Here is a 23,827-nt window from a genome sequence, read left to right on the forward strand (position 1 = left end):
ATATATATATATATATATATATATATATATATATATAATTACAAATGTGTCTGAATGTTTTACTATATCTGTATATTTGTGTGTGTTCATTCCAGTGGAAGAAGAGGATCAAGATAGTACAGAGCGTGTGTGTGACACCCTGCTGATGTGCATCATTACGGTTCTTAACCATGGGCTGAGAAACGGAGGAGGAATTGCAGATGTTCTGCGCAAGCTCTCCAAAGAGGTGAACAGAATATCATCAACGCAACACATTCAGACATCAAATACGCCAATAAATCCTTTGTGGCGTCACTATGTCAGTGTAATCCATGTTTAAAGCAGTGGAATCTGCAGGCATCTGTACATCATCCTTTTAAAGACCCCTGCATTCATTTACACTCTAAAAATCTGTCTATATTCTTTGAAGCGTTGCAAAATCAGTCATGGCTGCTTCAAAAGACCTGTCAGGAGTCTTTTTTGTGGATGATTGAAAACTGCTGATCAATAATTTGATAAAACACTGCATTTAGGTCTTATTTTGTAATATTTCACTTTTCCAGCCGAAATATATAAAGTAAAATATTTATTTATAACTCCCTCGCTGTTGCTCCTCAGGAGCCCATGTTCCCGGCACGTGTCGTGTTCGACCTCTTGTTCTTCTTCATTGTCATCATCATTGTATTGAACCTCATCTTTGGTGTGATCATTGACACCTTCGCTGACCTGAGGAGTGAGAAACAGAGAAAGGAAGAAATTCTGAAGACCACCTGCTTCATTTGTGGTATGTCTTTCTTCAAGGGAACATATTATGACAAACAGGGTAATGGGAAACTAGCTAATCATAAGTTTTTGTATCTATATTTTGTAGAATTTCTGAGCTAAGATGAAAATGAATAGTGGGGTTCATGTCAAAATAAAAAATGTCTAAATGTTTGTCTTTTCATTTAATCTTTTCACAAAATCACTGAATCTTTCAGTGAAATTGATATGAATTGTTCTTTATACCTCAAAGTGTAAATCCTTGGATAAATTGAGTGCTGTGAAAGGGATACTCCACTTTTTTTTGGAAATAGGCTCATTTTACCACTCCCCCAGAGGTAAACAGTTGGGTTTTACCGTTTTCGAATCCATTCAGCCGTTTTTTTATATATATATTTAGAAGAATATCAATAACCAGAGAGTTTCTGGTCTCATTGACTTACATAGTAGGAAAAACATATATACTATGCAAGTCAATGAAACCAGAAAGTGTCTGGTTACTGATATTCTTCTAAATATCAGAAAATCGGCTGAATGGATTTGAAAAAGGTAAAACTCAACTGTTTAACTCTGGGGGAGTGGTAAAATGAGCCTATTTCCAAAAAAAAAAGTGGAGTATCCCTTTAAAGAGGACCCGTTATGCTTTTTTTTGTTTTGTTACATTTTCAACTTTCTTTAGTGTGTTACTGTTTGAACATGAATAAGGTCCTTTATACCTAAAAAGCACAAAGTTCAATTCAAAGGGACATCTAATCTTCCAGGACACAGTATTCCACATTTAAAAATTACAGCCCAAGCCATACACACACACAAAAACAAACCGGTGCGCGGCCTAGTTGAGTTGTGTTAGTTAGTAGTGTGTTGAAACTTGCAGTTATGGTAAGAGATGACGTGACATTTATGAAACACTCTAAGCAGTTGGCCAATCACAACTCACTGGTCCAGCAGACCAATCAGAGCACACTGTGCATTCCAGGAACGTCTTTATATTTGAAGGCAAATTAGTAGCATTTAGCAACTAACTATATTAGTAGCAACTATTGTACAAGTTCTCAAATTCACATCTATGTGTTCTCGTGTAATGCTACTCTTTTACCTTCATATGTACTAAAAGACTGGAAAGAGGGGTGCTGCAGCAATGTAAAATATGTGACAAATAATGTTTTTTGAACATTCAAGCATGAAAACCTATTATAGTAGACTATAAAAACAAAATCAAGACTGTAAAAGGGCATAATAGGACCTCTACTTTAAAAGTACATTTGAAAAAAATCTTAGTGAGGGCTGAAAATTGTCAAATAAAACCTTTGTGCCTATTTTAATGCAAAAAAATAAAATGCTACAAAATCACAGCTTTTAACGCAGGTATTTTTAACATCTGCACACCAGCGAAACATCTCCGAATGGCTTGGAAGTAGCCAGTGGTGCGGCTCTAAGCAGATGTCATGCCCTGTCACATTCTGTTACTCTGGCTGCCTTTGAATTTTTATATGAGGTCTGTGACGGGCCTTTTTATTTGATGGATTCAACTATGATCATGGTGACATTTACTCCACTGAAGAGGACATAAAGACCATGTTACAGAAAAACAGATGTGGGGAAAAGTTTAATAGTGACTATAAACAGTGCAATGCCATGAATAAAACAAATGATTTTGACAGAAAGAATGGCTTTTCTTTGAACAATCATTCATTCTTATTATCTGCTCATCTTTAGGACTTGAAAGAGACAAGTTTGATAACAAGACCGTGTCATTTGAGGAGCACATCAAGTCAGAGCACAGCATGTGGCACTATTTGTACTTCCTGGTCTTGGTGAAGGTGAAGGACCCCACCGAGTACACTGGACCCGAGAGCTACGTGGCCCAAATGATTAAGGTTAGTCCTCTGGCACGTTTGGTACCATGATACAGTGAGTCCTAACATGTATCTGGACACTTTGTGTGTGGATCATGTTGTAGTTAATGTGTTGAATTACACTTGTGGTTACTGAACCTGACGAGATACACTAAATTTAGATACATACCTTAGACACATTTTTTCAGGTTTTCAAATCAGTGATATATAAAAAGCGATGTTTTCTGTGATGGGTAGGTTTAGGGGAAGGGTTAGTGTAAGGGAATAGGAGACAGGTTGTTGTAAAATCATTATGTGTATGAAAAGTCCCCATAAAACATGAAAACACCACGTGCGTGTGTGTTTATATCTCTGTCTCTTACTCCGAGTGCACTGTCTGCAGTAGGCGCCAGCTAAAGGAGACCGTGAACTTTCTTAAAATAAGAGAAAGACTCCTTTGATGGCATTCCTAAAGCCTTTCGATGTGTACTGTGTATACTTTAATTTGTTTGTTTATATTTGTGTGTGTAACCTTCTCTTGCTCCTGGTATCTCACAGAGCTTACTGAAAGAAGTCTAGCAATTAAAGCCTTTGTTAAGACCGCTTTTTCTCTATAATAATGGGCTGAGTGGGACTAATGTTTATCATGGAGGATAGGAGAACAATCTGTGTAGTGTTATATAAAAATTGTATATTTTCTGCACCAATGGTCATCGTATTAAAGGGTACATTTACAGTTACATCAGTCCATTAATATGGGTTTTACACTTCAAGATAAATAAAAATTATGCCTACGTACGCATATTTTATGAAAAATGAATTAGAAATCAATATTTTTTAAATGGAGAAGTTGGACACAACTGTTTAAAAAGCATTCAGGACATGAAGAGTATGCATGAGTTCTGTGATTCTTAAATGTGAGTTCATTTGTTCAAATGTACACTACTATTTAGAAGTTTTGGGTTTGAGAGATATTTTTAAATAGCTCATCAATGCTGCATTTATTTGATCAAAAATACAGTAAAATCTGTAATATTACTATATAATTACTATTTAAAAAAAACTGATTATTATTTTAAAATGTAATTTATGTTTCTTTTTACATTTTGTAATTTATGTAATTTATATTTTAAAATGTAATTTGTAATTTCAAATGTTCACTTATATCATACCTTGATGTGATTTTGTATGCTAGTGTATTCTTTTTATGTATGTATGTACAGAAATATACCATGGTAAATATATTTACACAGGTTTTCAACCCTATTTGAATATTGAAAACCAGTTGAATGCTCCCTGAAACAATTAGTAAACTAATATTAGCACAAGTTTTGCCTCAAACCACCTGACGAATGAAGCCACTCAATGGTGACGAATAAGCTAAGATGAATACGAAATAAAAACTTGTGGCTTTTAAGAGGTTTCTCTAGCTATTTGAGTCAATGAAAACATAATACTTACGTTTAAATGTGAATTTGCCGATCACCGAACTCTCAGCCGCGCTTTTTTAAAATAAAAATGCTGTCGTCACCAGCTCAATGACTTGTGGGGTAGGATTGGTCGCTTAGGATCAATTTATGTATACTGTCTTTCATGGAGAAACCAAGGCTGCATTTGGCGTCGTTTTTTTTTTTTTGAATTCAATTGGGACAGCCTTCATCACGTCGCGGTGACACAACCGGCCTTCAAATGCGACCTTCGGAGGGTGCAGCCTTTGAATTGGGACACAGCTCCAGTGTTGCTATGAACACAAGGATCCTTATTAAAGCTGTGATGGGAGAGTTAAGACACATATCTAAGAGTGTTGTTCTTTCTCATATCAGGATGGGTTAGGAAACTACACTACAGCCTGGCTTTTAAATTATTGAGTGTGTGTTTATAGACTCCATTCACCTGAAAACACAAGTAATGCAACTCTCTGCAAAAGCAGCATGCTTTAGCTGCTTCCCTACTCGTATTCAAAGAGAAAGCACACTTTTTTGAGCACAGCACAGTTTCAACTGCAGGTTTACATTGAAGCAGGTGTGTGTGTGTTTGTTTGTGTGTGATTATCACTCACAGGCTGCCGGAGAAAGAGTGTGTGCAGGTACTGCAGCAGTCACAGCATTATGTAACCCATCTCAAGTGGCCTGCTATTAGCTCAGCCTATCCTCACACGTGCTCTCCTGTCCCACACACACACACACCTGCCACGCCGCTCATTATCACACAGTGAGTCAGGCGTTTCCTTGGCAACACCGTCGTCATGCACTGTCGGCAGGAACGAGAAAGAAAAACTCTTCGGCCTCTAGACCTGTGATCAATGCAAGTTCAAAGGTCACGCATTCACTGTTGTATCCGGTTCTCCCAGCTGGGCGTCTCAGAATGTGTATGTGTGTGTGTGTGTGAACAGATGTCTGCAGGAGTGCGTGTGCTGCGGCTAGCCATACTAATCAAACTGATTATTGCAATCATGCTGCTATTTCCAGAGCCGAGTCGATGGCAAAGCTCTGAAACTGCCTTTCCATTGCAAAACAGCATCTTTATGATGATGAGAGACGAGGACACGTGATCGAACGATTATGCTGTCTGTCAGATAGAAAAGGAAGTTTAATGGCACTTTAATGACAGTCCAAACACCTTTCCCACTCACTAGTCTGCCACAGTGTGCTTGCGCCAAAGCGTATATGTACATTTGTGAGGTGTTAGCTGCCATGTTATTAGGCGCATTGGTGATAAAATGCTTTCTTCTACTGTATATACCTTAATGATAGGCCAATGAGAAGTAATCCATTTGCAGGTTGATTTGGCTTGATTCGTTTTTGGAGGAAGTCTCTAATTCTCACCAAGACTGAATTTATTTGTCAGTAGAAACTGTAAACTTGTGAAATGTTAAGCTAAATGTACTGCTAAACCATGTCCACCATGTGTTTTATGAAAGTAAAGTACTTTATTTTTATCAACGATATTTACATCTTATCGAAATGCTCTGTTCGTCGTCTCCAAAAACCCCTCTTTCAGACGAAAGGCAAAGCCTTCTTTATACTGGCGGAGGTTGTTGAAGTTGGAATCCTTGAAGTGCTTCAGGTCACTACATCCAATCCAACTACCGAACATTTTGACTTGCCCTCTCGTAACTTCTGCATCATTGAGCTTGGACTACAAAATCGGAGCGAGAAATTAAAATGGCGGATTGCTCGAAGTGTTGGGGTGGTAGTCTAGTCGGTGTCTTTATTTGTCAGTTCCGCTGCAAATACTGTGATGTAATTGTTCAAAAAATGTCATAGAGAACAGAAAAATCTGAACAGATTGCAAAATATGACCAAAACAGAATATAAAGATATAAACGAAGCACCTGAAGAGAATAATTTAATCTTTTCTTTACTTATAAACACTCCAAATATACAACAAAATGCTTTTAAAGGGATACTCCACTTTTTTTATATATATATATTCTGTTTACAACTTCCCCAGAGTTAAACACTTGGGTTTTACTGTTTTCGAATCCATTCAGACGATTTTCTGATATTTGGAAGAATATCAGTAACCAGACAGTTTCTGGTCTCATTGACTTCCATAGTATACTGGTAGCTGGTATTCTGTGGTAGCTAACAGTGTTGCTTGATCGAGATCGGCTCGCGCTGCACAGATGTTGCTGGTCCGAACTGATAAACGATCAGTGAAGCAGATAATCCGTGAAGCACATAATGAGTAGCGCAGTTTCGTTCTGCTTTCATTACATTTGCCATTTGATGTTGCGCAACGATGTGTTGGCCGCGTCAGCGCGAATTTTGCCGGCAGGAAAAATGGTCCAAGCAATCGTTCGGTTTGTATGCGTACCGAACCGGAAGCCTCGAACCGAAACGGTTCAATACGAATACATGTACCGTTACACCCCTAGTGTCTAACCTGACGAAAATTAATTTATTCAATGTTCTCCACATTATATTGCATCTACAGCAGCATTGTGAGCTTTTGTAAGGATACATTTAGCCATTACTTTTTAAATGCATCATTATATTCAAATTGCAAAACACGAGGAAAGTATTCACATGAAAGACCCATGACTGGCAGATTAACGTGCTCCGATACGGTAGGAAATCAAATTAGATTGAATGGAGGTTTTTTTACTGTGATGAGATGATTGACAGAGCAGTTTATGGTGACAGGATGCAGTGCACGCAGCACGCGACAGAGCCATCCGTTAAAGATGACGTGATGGTATGTTCCAAAGCTTGCTTACTTTTTACCACACACTCAAAAGTATGTACTTTTCTTCACAAAAAGAGTACATACTTTTAGGGCGTAGTATAAGTAAGTGAATTGGGACGCAGGGTGTGTCTTAAGAACTAGTACAAACAACTAGAAGTTATTTAGGGTTATTCAGTCTTACTTTTTGGTATTAGACTAATCTACGTTTTTGTATACGTTATGTGCAGTCCTGAAGAAAAAGTTTGATGACTAACTTGTAAGACTAATCTTAGCAGTTTACTGTATGCAAATAGGTCCTGGTGATTTTGACTAAACTCCATCGCTCAGTGTTGTCCATAAAGATTCTTTGTCCCTAGTCTATCTTTCAGTTTTGTTTGTTTGTCCCCACTGGCCAGTCATAACATTGTTGTTTTCATGTCTGGTTTTTCACTCCCTTTATATCCTCAGGTTGCATCTTCACTAAAAAATGGGGCATTTCATGAGACTTGACCCTCACAATCAGGTCTCTGTTCATCCGTCCTCACTTCACCTACTGTATGTTTCCCCACTTCCTTTAATGTTTTTCATGGAATTCATAATGCACCATTCCCTGGAACCAATTAGCCGCAATTTATGCCCAATCCTTATTTCTCCATTTTCCTGTTTTAGATCCCATTCTGCAAAACAAGATTGCTCTTTTCCAGAGAGATAGAGGTGCTTTGTCCCAATTTTGATCTGAAAGAGTGCTTGACCTTGTTCATGCGGCTGATTCTCAGAAGAGCAACAGGGTTTTTCAGTGTGTTTTTCTTGGAAAGCCTCATTCCCTATTGTATAGCAGAGAAAGGAGAAAAGCACTGCGTTTGAGTATGAATGTGCTCGTGCCTGGGTGTGTCTCCTCGTGAGTGTGTGTTGTTTCATAATTGTGTAACGGAAGGCAGTCTTTTCCCACCTCTAAACACATCCTGGAACTCTCTGTGTACCTTGCAGCTCTCCTGTCAGGCCGACTGTGTAAAGCACCTTACATAACTGCTGTGATGAGAGACTGTGCTGTTACACCCCTCCTTATCTCACACACCCCAGACTAGATAAAATCATATACATGGACATTAAGCGCATACACGCTCACACACACAAACAAATATCTTGTACGTGAGCTGCTGCGTGGGCACACACACACACTACAAACATAATGACTCGTTGTTATCATTGAAAACACAAAAAAGCATTTATAACTGGCTGCGGTTGATTTACTTGTCTGCTTCCGATTTCTAAAGTCATCTTTGCATCCTGGCCTTTACATTGTCTAGGTCTACCTCTATATGCTTTAGATTTTGGAGTTGGAGTTTTAGCACACTTGCTTATATTTGGAAGCATACAATCGCTAGTAGAGAGGGCTCATGGTGATGGACTTGGAAGTCAATGTTCTAGTGTAGTCAGGCTATGATTCACACCACTAAACCATTTAAAATAATCAGATTTTGCGCTGTTCTAACTTGGCACGATTAAATAGGTTATTGCATTTTAGTATACTACCGTTCAAAAATTTGGGGTCTGTAAGTTTTAATAGCTAGGATGCATTAAATTGAACAAAAGTGATATTTGTGTCAAATCAAACAAATTTCAGAAACTTTCCCAGCTAAAATTTTTGTTTTTGTTAATATTTTTTCTAAAGAAAGTCTAGCATAATTAGTGATGAAAGCCAAAGTATTAAATTTCATAGATGTATATTTACTGAGTAATCCACAATTTTGTATAGGGGATGGCCGCATCCTTATTTTATTTTTACACAGAGATTGGTTGGTCTATTGGTAAAATCTGTTTCCTTCAGTATGCAACACACTGTACACCGTCAACAGCGCTGGTATAAAAATGAGAAAAGCTCTTTAAAAGCAAATTATCCACTGAAATAGTCAAGTTGAGACACATTAACTTGTTCTTAAAAGTGTATTTATAAGAATCTATATTTGAATCGGTTTTGGCGATATTTGGAAGAAGGGATTTTGATTTTGAGGCGAAATGTTACTGCATTGACATCTGATTATCTGTGGGATTGAAACACATACTCACATTTTAGCTTTAAAAAAGATTTCAAAAGAAAAGTTTCACATGAACAAGAACCAAAAATTATATTCAGATTCAGATAATACTTTAAATCTAAAAAGTATCAGCTGTACAACATAATATCTGTGAAATTTTACAATTTACTCATGGAACCGTATTGAAATCCCCATATCTCTGATATACTGTATATACCTACCAATCTCTGGAAAAAATAAAATAATGATGCTGCCATCTTTTTAAAGTCATTTTACCCCCCTCAGGTGAAAATTGTCCTTTTGACCCCCAACTTTTAAACAGTAGTGTATATTTAGTTTGCATTTTCTCTCCACAACCTTATTAGAACAGACTTGCGACCCATTTTTGCGGCCGACCATTTGCCAAAGAGGCACTTTCTGAGTGACAACATGCTGTGCTTTAGTGCATTACAGCTTTGAGACCTTTAACTGTTACTGTTATGCAACAAAACTCTGCTGCTATACTTACACTATAGAGTGTGAGACTGTCAGCACTGCAGGGCATCCTCCAATAAGTTGTTGTTAAATTCTACAGCCATTAATCCCACTTGTATTACACATTCACTGCATTCAGCAATGATTGTGAAGACAATTACTGTCATTCTATGTCAGTTTTCCTGTTATTATCTATTATAAGTCTGTTTTTTTGAGAACTGTTATTGTTTTGTACTTATTCTGCCTATTGATTTCTTCAATATGTCTGTTAGCTGTTTAATACAAGTCCATATATCGCAATGCAATATGTCACTTTTTCAGCAGTCTTGGTTCTGGAAATATTCATCCCCATTTATTTTGTTTTTATGCATTGAGAATGACCTGAAAGAATCAAAATGGAGTACAAAACTGTTTAAATGTATACATAATTTATTAAACATGTAAATCACAATGTTTGGGCTTAGTAAAAAGTTTTAGCATTTTTGAAAGACATCTCTTATGAATACTTCATTTATTTGATAAAAAATCACAATGTTTGGGCTTAGTAAGAAGTTTTAGTATTTTTGAAAGACATCTCTTATGATTACTTCATTTATTTGATTAAAAAATATAGTAAAAACGGTATAATTTGTATTTTTTTTTCTATTTTTAATACATTTTAAAATGTAATTAATTCCTGTGTTGGCAAAGTTGAATCTTCAGCAGATATTCGTCCAGTTTTCAGTGTCGCATGATCATTCAGAAATCATTTTTATATACTGATTTGGTGTTCGAAAAACATTTCTTTTCTTATCGTCAATGTTGAAAACAGTTGTGCTGCTTAATATTTTTGTGAAAATTTCAATTTTTTGTTTTGAATTCTATTATGGATAGCAGTTTAAAACGAACCCCAAAAAATCGAATGATAATGTAATGTGTAAAACAGTTTTTTTCAAAACAGTCGTTGGGAAACGACATTGACATCTCTCTCTTCCCTTCAGGAGAAGAATCTGGACTGGTTTCCCCGGATGCGGGCCATGTCTCTGGTGAGCTCGGAGGGAGAGAGCGAACAGAACGAGATCCGATCGCTGCACGAGAGACTGGACATCACTGTCTCTCTCGTGTCTCAGCTGTCTGGCCAGCTCTCTGAGCTTAAAGAACAGGTAAAATACAGCACGCCATCCTATGAGACAGCCCGGTTTCACAGAGCAAAACAGTCTTTTCCCTCACAGGGCCTCTGAAGTGTTTACTATTAGGGCCTGCTGTGGAAGTGCGTCAGAGCTGGGGTGGGGCGGTGCCCCGGGGCGATGTGGATGTTCCGGCTTTGCTCCGCTGTGTCGGATCACTGCCATCACCTGCCTGGCCCACATGTGATTCCGCACAAACAGTTTAACCAATTCACATGACACAGGCAGAGGGAAAATTTTAGGTTTTAATGGAATGACGTTAGAAAAGAAATTGCTGCCCCATGGCTCAGTTTATTTATTTTTTTTGTGTCTGCATGTTTGTTTGACTTTAGACTGCAGAGGTGAACTGTGTTATGTGGAGAAACGCACAAGAATTGTGCACAGTCATTGAGAATCGGCACTGGTCCAAACCAGTGGGCCAGAAACATTTGAACTAGAACATTTAACCACACCGTGGTGCCCCTCACGTCCTTCTGATTCCTGACGGTCACGAGGAGCGGGCTTACTGTAATTCTCCTGGCAGTGCTAGATGTTAAATAACTTATTAAAGTGATTTCTCCTCCGACAGCCAGGCCTAATTAAACAGATCCTCCTCACCTCTCAGCTCCAGCTAGGCTGAGATCCAGCTCAGATGCAGTAGGCCAAATCCCAACTTGTCATGTGTTCAGACAAACAGCTCTCTCTGATTTAGTGCATCTCACTGTGTTCCACCTCCACTTTCTCACTAGGCCTGTTTACTTAGTAGTTCCCTTTTTTTTTTTTGCCTGGAACACCCACAGAAAAAGCTACAGTACGGAGGAGATATTTGTTTTTAATGACCCTCCAAGTTTGATTAAACCATCAAAATGTATTAAATTTGAGGTAAGAGCAAAACACTAAACTTGATTATTTGGCAAAAAAATGCAAACTAAAGCAACAGGTTTTATACTAAAAATTAAAATCTGCTACAAAAACAAACTCAGATAAGAAGTTCTCTCTTGCTTTTATACGTGTTCATAATTGCTTTGTACAACAGCCTGACCAAAAATGATGTCCACTCAATTTGGCATGTTTCTTTGTGTTATCACTAATTAAACAATTGACTGCTAGCACAACTATGCAATATGCATACATAATCTTTCATAATATTTGAATAAAGGGTGGGGATATCAGTTTTCCATACTTTTGGCCACTGCTGTACATGATTTAAACCCAGTGTGTTAGGAAATGTAAAAAAGTGACCCATGGAACAAGATATTGGTCCAAATGACACTGTTGTAAAGATACAGTTCAGCCAAAACAATTCTGTTCTCTCAAGTTGTTCCAAACTTGACTCTTTTTCTTTTGTGGAACGAGACATTTTGAAGAATGTTGGTAACCAAGCAGTTTTGGTTGTTCATTGCACTAAAAAAATACTGAGACTTTTATCAAAAGTCAGCATGACGTTCATGAGTAAAATGAAGCCTGCGGTAAACATTTGTTCTACAACATACGCTCCACACATTTAGTTACTTATTAGAAACATACATTTTCAAAAATTCAAAATATGGGTTTATGTTGTAGAACATAATGTCAAAGTATAGTAAACTTATCTTTACCACAGAATTTATTTTACTCATAAATTGAAAAAAAAAAAAAAACATTATAAAAACCCATAGGAAAATCTCGAAGGAACCATCAGTGAATTAGTCGATCCCATGTGAGTGACAGGTTGCCCCGCCCCCATATCAGTAAACACATCATCAGAGAAGTGATGTCGTTGCAAGGGGAAGGGGATGTAATTTTGATTACTGATAAGTAAGAACAAAGACGAAACTTTTTTCAATGAAAAAACATAAATTGTGAGCTGTTTGACTGTAAATTATAAGATGACATGTTCTTTAACACTGTACATGAAATGTGTCATTAGATCTGTTACAGTTTTTACTATAGAGTGAGGGAAGTTACAGTTAACCAATAAACAGGTTTTTACAGTAGTCTTGCAATATTACACAATCACTCTTTTACAATGTAAAGTTTTTTTGAGAAGTGACTCAATTGGCTTCCCTGTTTTGTGTGTGTGTGTGTGTGTTTATCCACATGTACAGATGACGGAGCAAAGGAAGAATAAACAGAGACAGGGCTTTCTTGGACCATCACAAATAAACCATCAAATCCCCCCTGCACACTGAGGACGAACTTATCAACCCTTCACACACACTCACACACAGATGCTAATCTTCACACCATGAACAACACTACACTCATGGTGATATCACACTTTACATCATGACAGTTGTCCAGTTAGATGAATAGAAATGACTACAGACTAGAGTGTCATTTCATAAGTGTTTCCTCGTTTAAATCTTATAGATGGAAGACGTTTGTTAATGCACAGAGTGTGTTTATTCGGAAAAATCACAAACCCTGGGCTCGTGAGGGAATTTTCATTTTCTCCCAGAGGACTCGGCTGTTTTTTTTTTCTTTATTTTTTTTAAATTTTTTTTTTCAATGGTCAAGTATTAACTCCCTCACATTTTAATTGTCCTGTCCACAAGTGGAGTATTGCTGTAACTCAAAGTGGACTTTAATCTGTGCTGGAATAACTGGAGAGATAAAGTGCCTTTAGAGAGTTTCATCGTTTTTTTTTTTATAATTCACAATAACTTTAATGAAAGATAGAAGACTGGAAACATTATCTTATAATCAGACAATCATGTGACTGTTGGTAATCTGTTTGCATCACCTTCTACAAAGACTTAAACGCTAGTCGTAACTCTTAATGACTTTTATTTTGTATTTTTATGTCAGACATGTGACTAGCATGTTTGTGATCGCCTTATATACAGTTGTACAGAAAATAATAAAGAATTTATATTTGGTATTACAATGCTTAGTTTGACTCTGAATGTTGTGCAGAATGACTGTGACCCAAAGTTAAACTCATGTGATTCTCTAGTCTATTCTTTAAACCTTTTAGAAACTCAGATTACATTTTGGAGTTAATGCAGTCATTTATGTGTTTTCATTATACATTTATACATTTTATGAGTTACAAACTGCTAACTGTTCAAAGGGCTTTAAACGATTCCAGACGATGAATAAGGGTCTTATCAAGCGAAAAAATCGCTTATTTAAAAGAAATAACAAAATTTAAGTTTTATAAGCTCAAGTGGTCGCCTTGCTCTGTTCTGTGATGCACGTTCGTGACTCTCCTGTTCGAACTCATTTATCAAAATGAACGAATCTTTTTTCATGTCATTTGGTTCATTCAATTAAATAAATGAATGAGTTGACTTTGGAAAAGATTTGTTCATTTGTCAAAGCCCTTTGAACAGTTTGCACTGAAACTGTCTTTTGGACCTTGAACCGTTTGGTTCCCATTGAAGTCCATTATATGGAGAAAAATTCTGGAATGTTTTCATTAAAAACCTTAATTTCTTTTTGACTGAAGAAAGAATGACATGGATACCTTGGATGACATGGGGGTGAGTAAATTATCAGCAAAAAGTTGTTTTTAAAAAAAAAAAAAAAAATGAACTACTCCTTTAAGTGTTTAAAAGTAACTAATTGCGTTACTTAATGTTACATTACTTTTGCATTACATGACTGGGCTTGTTTTTTTGTTTGTTTGGTAAATGTAAATGCCTTTTCACTCCAAAGGTGAAATGAGTCCCAGGCTGCCGAAAATGCAAATCACTCCTGTACAGTAGAGGGCGCATCTCAGACTAACCTTTTGCAGAATACGACACAGGAGAAGAAAGTTTGACACTCTTATTTCAGCAATGGGCTCTATGCACGGCGGTATTTCCGGTGAAGGATTAAGGATGCTCGATAACTTCCGCCGATCGTAGAGTCCAATGCAATACCGAGAATTTATATTGAATTTTATACTCCATGGTTATACTAAAGAAACGTTAGTCACAAAAACAGATAAAACAGACACCCCTTGTTGTGTTTATGCTTCTTTTTAAAATGATATTAAATAAACATAACTATATATAAAATTACATCTAAACGTATTTACGTTTCGTTTCAAAGACTGGAGGACAGTAAATTTTGAAGACTCTCCCATAATCCCGTTTTCCTCGGTTTTCCTCCGCTTTAATCTCCCCAAACGGAAATGGACGAGCATCCTTGCGTCAAATGCGGAATTTATGCGTGCATATAGCCCATTAAAAAAGAAAAAGCCAAAAGTTTTGTTTACCTTAAGTCATTCTTCCTTATTGGAATGTTAGCAGCAAAGACGTTGGTTAATAAGGTGAGATTACATACTTAAAGTATATTTGTGTAATTTAACATTTCATTATTACAGGTTTGCATTTCACTGTTTTTATTCACATTGAGTAAATACTGAATTTGTTTTTGTGCTAGTGAGATGAGTGAATGCATGCCAGAACTCCATCATATTTCACACAGCGCCTCTGCACCTTACTCAGCATTGGGAGAAGAGGAGTGTCACTAAATGGGAAAACAACGTAAGTAACTCTGATATTTTGTCGGAAATTTAAAAGCAATGCATTACTTTAATAGTTAGGGTTAGCATCAAAAAGCATTCATTATAATATTGATTCAGGGTCCAAGACTCTAGTTTCTTCAGAGTACAAAGACCCATGCATGTCTGCTCGTGCCTTCACTCTGCCACGGGTTAAAATTAGCCCCTGACGGCTCCATTATAGCTCACAGCTGTCACCAAGCAGGGGAAAGTCCAACATGTCTGGAATGCTCCATCAGGGACCAGAAGTAAGTTGGATAACAACCACTCTCACTAAATGTGTCCTCTCGCACTTCTTTCTATCCAGAAGCAAATGTCATAGACATAGCAGTTATTCAGTTTTTTATCATTTTGTTCATCATTTGTAAATTCAGTCTCCCCTCAGAATGCATTTCAATGATCATTGATCCCTCCGTAAAGACTTAACGCACAGTCTTTCTCACATTTCTATCATTCAGGTGTGCGCAGTTGGTAAGGCAAGACAGTGTACACCATCCTGCATAAACACACTCATTAATCTAAATATAGCACCCTCCCTTCCTTCTTTCTGCATGTGACTGTGCGTGTTGTTGTCATGCTGGTTGGTCTGAGAGCAGATGAGATCTGTCACATGAGCTGGTCTCGGAGAGGCGAGAGATCACCCCTGCAGCACTCTTTCCAAAAAAACACTGCAATTCTGAGGGGGAATTTTCATTTGACTCAGCGTTCCTCTTTAATCGAATAGTGTAGTTCTGCAGGAGAGACCAAAGCCCTCTGTGATCTGGCCCTTTTTTTTATTTTGTGGAATGAAAAAGATGTTTTTCAAATGTTCACACCACTCTTGTCCATACAACGAAAGTTAATTGTCATCAAGCTAAAACAAAATACATAAAATCAATAGCATAATATAGATTTTTTATTTTTTTTTTAAATGTATTAATTTCCAGCATGGATGCATTAAATGAGTAAAACTTTTTAATGTTAGCACAAATCAAAAAATGTTTCAAGGTTTCTGTTTTCAACATTGATAATTGTAAAGAAATGTTTATTGAGGATTTCTAAAGGATCATGTGACACTGACTGGAGTAATGATGCGGATACTATACCCAACTATATAATAACAATTGAAAATATATTAAAATAAAATAAAAAAATATTTTTTTTAATAAATGGTGGATGGATTATCTCTGTAATGGAGAATTGGGCAGATTTAGACAGATTTGTGAACAATATTTGAGAGAAATAGGCATTTTGTGTACATAAAGTCTTAGTTCTCAGCTCAGCTCACAAAAGTGTTGCGTTTATAATTTTGTTCAGTGTATTTAAACAGAGAAAGGCATTCCTGCACAATTTTTAATGAAAGTCAATATTATTACAAGAAAAATGTAGTATTATAAAACAACAAGACTTGTTGTGTCAGTGGCAGGGTAAACAGTGAGGTACTTCCATTTGTGGATGTGATCCAATGATGGCATAGTTTGGCAGCATGAGAAAAACACATAACTTAATCGTTTTTAAAGGACATGCAATTGGATGATAAATGAGAGAGAGTTATGTAAATGCCTTTTATTAGAAATCAGCTCAAAGGAAAGATGAGTCATACAAAGCTTACATTTATGAGGGTCTTTTTTTTTCCTATGCCGAAGCATCATGTTGCATCTCTTCCCAACACCAGACTGAAGGTCTCTTTAAAGCAACAGACTCTTTTAACACGTCGAGCAGCCGTCTTCCTGTTGGCAGTGTTCAAATCACTCAGTCCTTTTCATTTGCTTACAAGCTTATAAGTACAGACTGAGATTTTTTTTTGGATTTGTCAAGTTTCGCTCAGATGTCACCTTATCATATGCAATAGATATGTAAAATAAAAAGGTTAAACAGCATGTAGGCCTATACCCTCACATAGAACGGATCTGTTTGTCTAAGTACCCCTTTAATCCCCCTCCCGGCTGCTGTTCACTGCCTGGATGAAGTGTGACTTCAGTCCACAAGCCTGTCCAGCCTCGTCACTTTCATTTCTGACTGCTGTGTACACTGTTGTTTTTTTAGGTTTTTTTCTCTAGACAGTTCTAGTTAAAGCAATTCTGTTTTTATTTTGGTATGTTTGTGTTATATATTGGAGAAATGTTCACCTCTTCCAATATAAAACTATACTGTATAGTCAATCTAAATTTCAAATGTCTCTGTTGCATGACTAAATCTCACTGATCGTTATAAGCTAACTAGTTTTACTAAAATAATGCAAAGAAAATGCAAAACATATAATATGTATTTATGTATGTATATATTAGTGGTGTCAAAATGTTCAAGCATGATTAATCGCATCTAATATAAATATTTGTTTATATATTATGTCTATGATTATATTTATATGTGAGTTTATGTATATATATATAATATATTTGGGCTTTCAAGTGATTAATTGCAATTAATCGCATCCAAAATAAAAGTATGTGTTTACATAATAATATGTGGGTGCACTGTGTATAATTATTTTGTATATATATATATAAATACACACACATGCATGTATATTTAAGAAAAAAAATATTATTTATATATAAAATATTTATATTTATACATAATATAAATTATACAGTATATACATGAAAATATTTCTTTAATATATACAAGCATGTGTGTATATTTATATATATATATATATATATATATATATATATATATAATTATACATAGTTCACCCACATATATTATGTGAGCACATACTTTTATTTTGGATGCAAACTTTTATCGTGATTAATCGTTTGACTCTTATATGTATATATCTATATATGTGTGTGTGTGTGTGTGTGTGTATAGTCAACATTTTTTTGCATCATAGATAAAAAATACTCTCTTTGGCAGTGGTAACCAATGTAGAAAAATAAAATGAGTCTTTCCAAAATATTGTATTATGGCAATACAAACCAAGACTCGTTCAATTGCTCTGATAAAAGGTCACATGGCAGATAGCTCCCACCGGGGCAGATATTGCAGCAAACAGTTTCTTCCCTAAAGGCACAAACACTCCCACGCGCCACATGTTTACTTCTCGACAGAAAGCTCTCTGTGCCCTAAACTTTCTCCCAATTCTGTGCAGAAGGAGATCCCATCTGTAGCCCAGCGAAAAACACCTGGTACCTGTGCTTCCAGATGAGGAAAGCCCCGAGCAGACAGATGATCGCTTGAGCCAGGTTCAGCAGCATCTGCAGAAGGTAATACATCGGTAGAGTGCTTACGATGGCACTGCAGTCTGTCACACCTCTGTAGGTGAAAGTGCGGGCGATGGGGTCCTTAGAGTCCAGGTAGCACATACAGTCCTCCTCCATTTCCTCGCAGTTGTACCTGTTGGTCAGGGCGTAATGGTAGCACTGGAATGCGATGACCAGCACGGAAATGACCAGCCCCATAGTGCACAGGAAGAAGTACAGGAGCTGGGCAGAAGTCATTTGTGATGATTAAGGCAGGGAGATGGAAATGAGATTTTAATAGACTAAAATGCCTATACTTGTTCATTTAAAACCAGCTCAGTGTCTTGGTGACTCAGGAATGTTACTGGCAATATCAATGTTACATGAAATATATTAAAAATTATGCCTAATTAAAGAGATTAAAGTTCACCATGAAATGTTAATTTTGTCATTAGCACACCATACAAAATGTATTTCTTATGTGAAACACAAAAGGAGATGTAGGCATAATGTTTACCATATAATGACAATGGATAGTGATTTTAAATGGCAAGCCCCATACAAAAAACAACGCACCATGCGAGTATCATAAATGCGGGCTTTTTGTGTAAATAGTGTTAAATCTGCAGTGGTGCCACCCTAAAGGTTACAAAAGAGGGAGTAAGGAGAGATATTATAGAAGAACAACTTTGGGTTTCACAGAGAATGTTTCAGCGAACAGTTCTTAAAAAGGTGAAGAAATAATTGTTTATTATCTGAATGTTCAATGGATGTTAAAGGAGTAGTTTAACTACTAGAGTAGTTAAAGGGCTTTTAACGATTCCAGACGATGAATAAGGGTCTTAGCAAGCGAAATGATCGCTCATTTAAAAATTTTAATTTTTTTTAAAGTTTAAGTTTTATAAGCTCAAATGGTCACCTTGATCTGTTCTGCGCATTCTTGACTCTCCTGTTCGAACTCGTTTATCAAAATTAACTAATCTTTTTTCGTGTCATTTGGTTCATTCAACTAACGAAATGAACGAATTGACTCGGGAAAAGATTCGTTCATTTTGATGAACGAGTTCGAATAGGAAAGTCACGAACACGCATCACAGAACAAAGCAAGGCGACAATTTGAGCTTATAAAACCTAAACTTTTTTTTTTTTAAATGAGCGATCATTTTGCTTGATAAGACCCTTATATCAATCGTCTTATAGATAGATCGTCTTATATCAATCGTTTAAAGCCCTTTCCACAGTTTGCAGTTTGCACTGTAACTGTCTTTTGGGCCTTGAACCGCTTGGTTCCCATTTGAAGTTCATTATATGGAGAAAAATCCTGGAATGTTTTCATCAAAAACCTTAATTTCTTTTCGACTGAAGAAAGAGTGACATGGACATCTTGGATGACATGGGGGTGAGTAAATTATCAGCAAAAGTTTTTTTAAAGTGAACTACTCCTTTAAAGGTTCTTCATGAAACCTGCATCAACGCCAAGAAAGCCTTTTTTTAAAAAGAGTGAATGGCAAAGAGATGCTTAGACATTGCACCTATCATATCCTTTGTGTTCCATAGATTAAATAAATAAAATAATAGTGTGTTTGAATGACATGGTGGTGAGTAAAATATCATATAATGAAATAATTTTACATTTCTGGATAATTCATTCAGTTCAAACATGATGACATGTAGATTTTTTTAATTCTAGATCTGTTGTAATGAAGTATCTTGCTCTCAGAGTTAGATATACTGCAGCACCTTTGTGAGTTTTTAAAGTCTATTTGAAGTGAGGGGGCAATTGTAATTGTCAATTTATTCAAAAACTGCGTTTATTTTTCACCTTTATGATAAACTGAACCGATGCTCTCTCATCAGGCACTCTGGTGACAAAGAAGAGGATGAATCCCAGCAGAGACACCACACACATCTGCAAAACACGGAAATACAGTAGAGAAATGTTGATAGACCTGTCACTCAAACCTCAAATGTACCAACAATAATTGAGTTGGAAGGTGGGTCACCATTATCATGTGCAACTCAGTCTGTTGCTGAATTTTTTTTTTTTGTCATTGTTGCCATGAACACATACCAGTCACTGGATTGATCTAATCTTATTTGCAGTGTCGCAGAACTCCTAACATTGTGTGTCTGCCAGGCTTGTCATGAGCCAACCATAACCCTCATTGTAATCAGCATTGTGCAACTCAGCATTGAGCTGTCATCTGATAATATATTGATTGACTGCTGCAGAAAATTGAATAACTTGACCCCATTCACTCTTTTTTTCCCTTTGAGCCCTCCATGATATCTTTATCTCTCACGCTTTTTATCTCTCTCTCCCTCTCGCTCTGTGTGTTTTCCCCGCTCTTTTCTCAGCGTGATTGGAGTCTTGTGACTAACGTGTGGTATCTAATTTGATTGTTTTTCCCAGGTTCTGAGGCAGAGAAGTCTTGGTGACCTCAGCGTTTTTCTCTAGGAACAGTAGCCCTCTCGTGAGGCCTATAAGATCTCTGATCTATAATGCCCCCAATAAAATGTGTGCGTTTTATGATTCTGAATTTGTGTATTCAACAAAGCCGTCGCTTTGTTTTATTGCCATAATGTTTTACACAAAGAAAGTGTTGTTGGGGTCAGAATTGAACAGAGAATGCTTTTTACGTTTCATTTCGATTTCTTGATTCGAATTGAGGCAGCAAACAGGATGCAAAACTGCAATTGAGTATCAAATTTTAACAGCTAAAAGCAAAGTTGGTAACACTTTACCAATAGTTAACCACATTCATCGTAATGTTAATTTCAACATATTCTAATATATTATTTATATCAAGTTTTTTGTAGTTGTAATTTAATGGACCTGAGCTAACATAAACTAACAAATAACAGTTGTGCTAAAGTTGAACAAAGGGAGTTTCTTTCTTCTGCTAAACACAAAACACGATATTGTGTGTCGATAAGAATGTTGCTATCTTAAAAATACTATCTTCCATAGTATTTTTTCCTATACTATGGATTTCAATGGGTCTCATCAACTGTTTGATTTCCAACATTTTTTAATATATCTTCTTTTCTTTGTTCAACACAGAAGAAAGAAACTCATACGGGTCTGGAAGGACATGAGGGTGAGTAAATGATGACAATTTTTATTTTTGAGTAAACTAACCCTTTAATACTGTAACAAATGCATTACAGTTACACAAACTTTAAATAATGTAATTTCTATTATATTCATCTTAAAACTGATGCATGCGAAGTTATTGTCTGTATTTCAGACCCTGTTATGTTTTCGGTCTATGTAACTGAACATCCATGTGTGCACTCAGGGATTGCTTTAAGCTGGATTGAATCTTTTGAACAATCGTTTGCTATTTATAAGTTTGATCTTACTCTCTTGTGATTCTCAAACAAACACAACTGTAGTATTTTTAGGATTGACTTACCAGAGTTGTTTTTAAACTCTTCATAGGCTTCTGCAACTGAATACTTGTGCAAAAGTTAAGCATGAATTCTTTGTAAATCACTAGTGAACACGCAAAATTATTAAAATCTCTCAGTGGTGAATCTCATATCAGCTTTACAACGTTCAGACTGCAGGAAAAAGTGGCCTAAATCTGATTTTGTGACTCAAATCTTTTTCTTTTTTTTCCCCATTACAGTGTGAGCAGCTGATTACTGGTAAGCCACTTCCATACACTGTCAAAAAAAATTGGTTAAATTTATGGTAAAAAAAAAAATGACAGCTTTGGTTGCCAGAAATTTCCCATAACAAATATGGTAGCAACATTTTAGGTTTTACAGATTTAACTTAAATTAAATGTAAAATGCCATACATGAACTGTTTTTTTACTGAGGTACTTTACAATTTTGCAGTATACTGACAGACACAAAACACAATGGTGATGAGAATCACATGATGATTTGAAGCCAATCACAAGCAGCTTTTCCACAAGTTGAGAAGGTCAAAACTTATATATAGGAGGTGCACTATCTTACTCACACAAACACTAAACACCATAATGGTGACACACATGACATTCAAAATATGGAATAAACATTAATTTATCATTAACATTATATGTTAAAACAGTTATTCAATGAAAATACATAAAATGTGAAGTGTCTTGCAGGGAATTCTGGGAATGTCAATTTACAGTTTTTCACTGTAATTATAGACCATTTTGCAAGATGTAAACAACACTGGTCTAGAAGCACTTCCTGTTTCAGTTTTTTTTTTAACACTACATAAAAGCTGGGATAAAATACAACCAACAGAAGTTAAACAAACATCTTTTAGATGTTTTCTTTACATGTGAAATAAAGAAAACGGTTACAAACTGAAACAGGAAGTGTTTCTGGACCAGTGTTGTTTACATCTTGCAAAATGGTCTATACAAAGACTTTAATTTTTTACGGTATTTTACTGTAAAACTACATTAAATGTACAGTTCGATCTATTACAATTATTCACCATGTACCGAAACTTTCTATTAACCAATTTTTAGTGACCAACTGACCAAAAAATCTGTTTTTACAGTGTAGCCCAGACCTCAGTGTGAATGCTATATGACTTTTCCATAAGTTTTAAGGTGACAGCTTTACACAAGCAAAACTTTAGGGGTCGTATCATAAACATTGAAATATGCGAAATATATTGAAATCGTGCTTGTCTTTGTCCTTCTTATCGCCTGTGCATCACCTTGACAGTGACGCACTGACTTGACAGTGGCCTTCCCAGTAAGCGTGCTTCATGCAGGCTTTGTTTTTGTTCATTTGTGATTGCGAGCCAGTTCAAGGATCGGGACCAGTTCACACTTCTGACATTTTAAACACATTTTAGAAAGACATAGAAAAAGCTTTCCAGTGTGAACGTAGTTATTATTCTACTTGGATGCGCACATGCTCTCTCTAACAGCATGCTTATTCAACGCTATCTCACGACCACTTCGTACAAATTTGCACAAGTTGTCTAAACCCACGTGATGGGTAGGTTTATGGGCGGGGTCAGGGGTCAGTCGTATGAATTCATACGAACTGGCCACCTTTTAAAATTCGTATGAATCGCCGTGAGATCGGGTTGGCTTATGTACAGTGCGAATTTTGTGTGTCACATGAATCTGATGTGATGGCCTCATGCATGAAAGAGTAAAACAAGGCATGCTGGGAGTTGAGAGAGCAAAAGGAAGCTTACAATGATGCCGGCCCAATGGGGCGTCTCCCTGGCCAGCAAAGAGGGGCTAATCGCAACCATGAGGAAGGCCACCCCTGCCACTGCGATGCCCAACAGAAGCTGGAACAGAGCGACCAGCAAAGGAAAGCGGCAGCCACAACATGTTTGGACATCCTCCAGTAATGGGCCCTCAGGTTTTGCTTTTCCCTTCTTCTCATTGGCAGGGGTTGCGTTGCCTCCTCCAGGCGACCCCTTCGGACTCGTCCCCGACCCCATAATTCCTCCTGTCTCGTGCTGAGATTCTAAATCTTCCTTTGAGGCCGACTGGATGTTCTTGCTCTCGCCCTCTATCAGTTTGTCCTTCTTTTTCTTTCTCGCCTGCCGTCTCTTTTGCTCTCGTTAGCCAGACTGTTCCTTCACGCTGCCTGCCGCCCCGCTTGCCCTGCCCTGCCCTTCCCCTCCCTCCTCACTGGAGGCTTCTCTCCCTACGCGATCCCTGCTCGCTATTCGGAAGCAGAAAGGGCTCTGAACTAATATGGAAAACATTTGGAGCAGATTCCACAAGAGCCACATATAGAGCACAAGGAGAGGAGACGGAAAGGAGGGAGGGTAGTAAAGGAGAGGGGAGACATAAAGGGG

The 23,827-nt window shown here is 36.9% G+C and overlaps 2 protein-coding genes across 2 annotated transcripts in view; one reads left to right on the forward strand and one right to left on the reverse strand.

The window, feature by feature from the left end:
- The window catches only part of itpr2 (inositol 1,4,5-trisphosphate receptor, type 2), an 86,950-nt gene extending 73,680 nt beyond the window's left edge, over positions 1-13,270 (forward strand). Inside the window, exons 53-57 of the mRNA XM_039650394.2 lie at positions 96-226; positions 598-763; positions 2,458-2,618; positions 10,237-10,398; positions 12,489-13,270. Coding sequence (XP_039506328.2) covers positions 96-226; positions 598-763; positions 2,458-2,618; positions 10,237-10,398; positions 12,489-12,572 — 704 coding nt within the window. The 3' untranslated portion in view covers positions 12,573-13,270. The remainder of the gene's footprint in view (positions 1-95; positions 227-597; positions 764-2,457; positions 2,619-10,236; positions 10,399-12,488) is intronic.
- Positions 13,271-17,746: 4,476 nt separating this feature from the next.
- sspn (sarcospan (Kras oncogene-associated gene)) lies at positions 17,747-23,753 on the reverse strand. The gene is made up of 3 exons (XM_039650376.2): positions 23,210-23,753; positions 19,865-19,951; positions 17,747-18,285 (listed from the first exon to the last, which is right to left on the reverse strand). Exons 1-3 carry the CDS (start codon positions 23,462-23,464, stop codon positions 17,926-17,928), a joined length of 702 nt encoding a protein of 233 aa, XP_039506310.2. The 5' UTR covers positions 23,465-23,753; the 3' UTR covers positions 17,747-17,925.
- Positions 23,754-23,827: the final 74 nt, after the last annotated feature.

Source organism: Pimephales promelas, chromosome 10 (genome assembly GCF_988280905.1).
Source record: "Pimephales promelas chromosome 10, fPimPro1.hap1.1, whole genome shotgun sequence".
Classification (NCBI taxonomy): Eukaryota; Metazoa; Chordata; class Actinopteri; order Cypriniformes; family Leuciscidae; genus Pimephales; species Pimephales promelas.

Excerpts from the sequence above, each read along its gene's own strand:
- sspn (XM_039650376.2), bottom strand. The coding sequence starts at position 23,464 with ATGGGGTCGGGGACGAGTCCGAAGGGGTCGCCTGGAGGAGGCAACGCA. Across the intron at positions 19,952-23,209 it reads CCCATTGGGCCGGCATCATT|ATGTGTGTGGTGTCTCTGCT; the intron begins GTAAGCTTCCTT and ends CGTGTTTTGCAG. Across the intron at positions 18,286-19,864 it reads CGGTTCAGTTTATCATAAAG|CTCCTGTACTTCTTCCTGTG; the intron begins GTGAAAAATAAA and ends ACTTCTGCCCAG.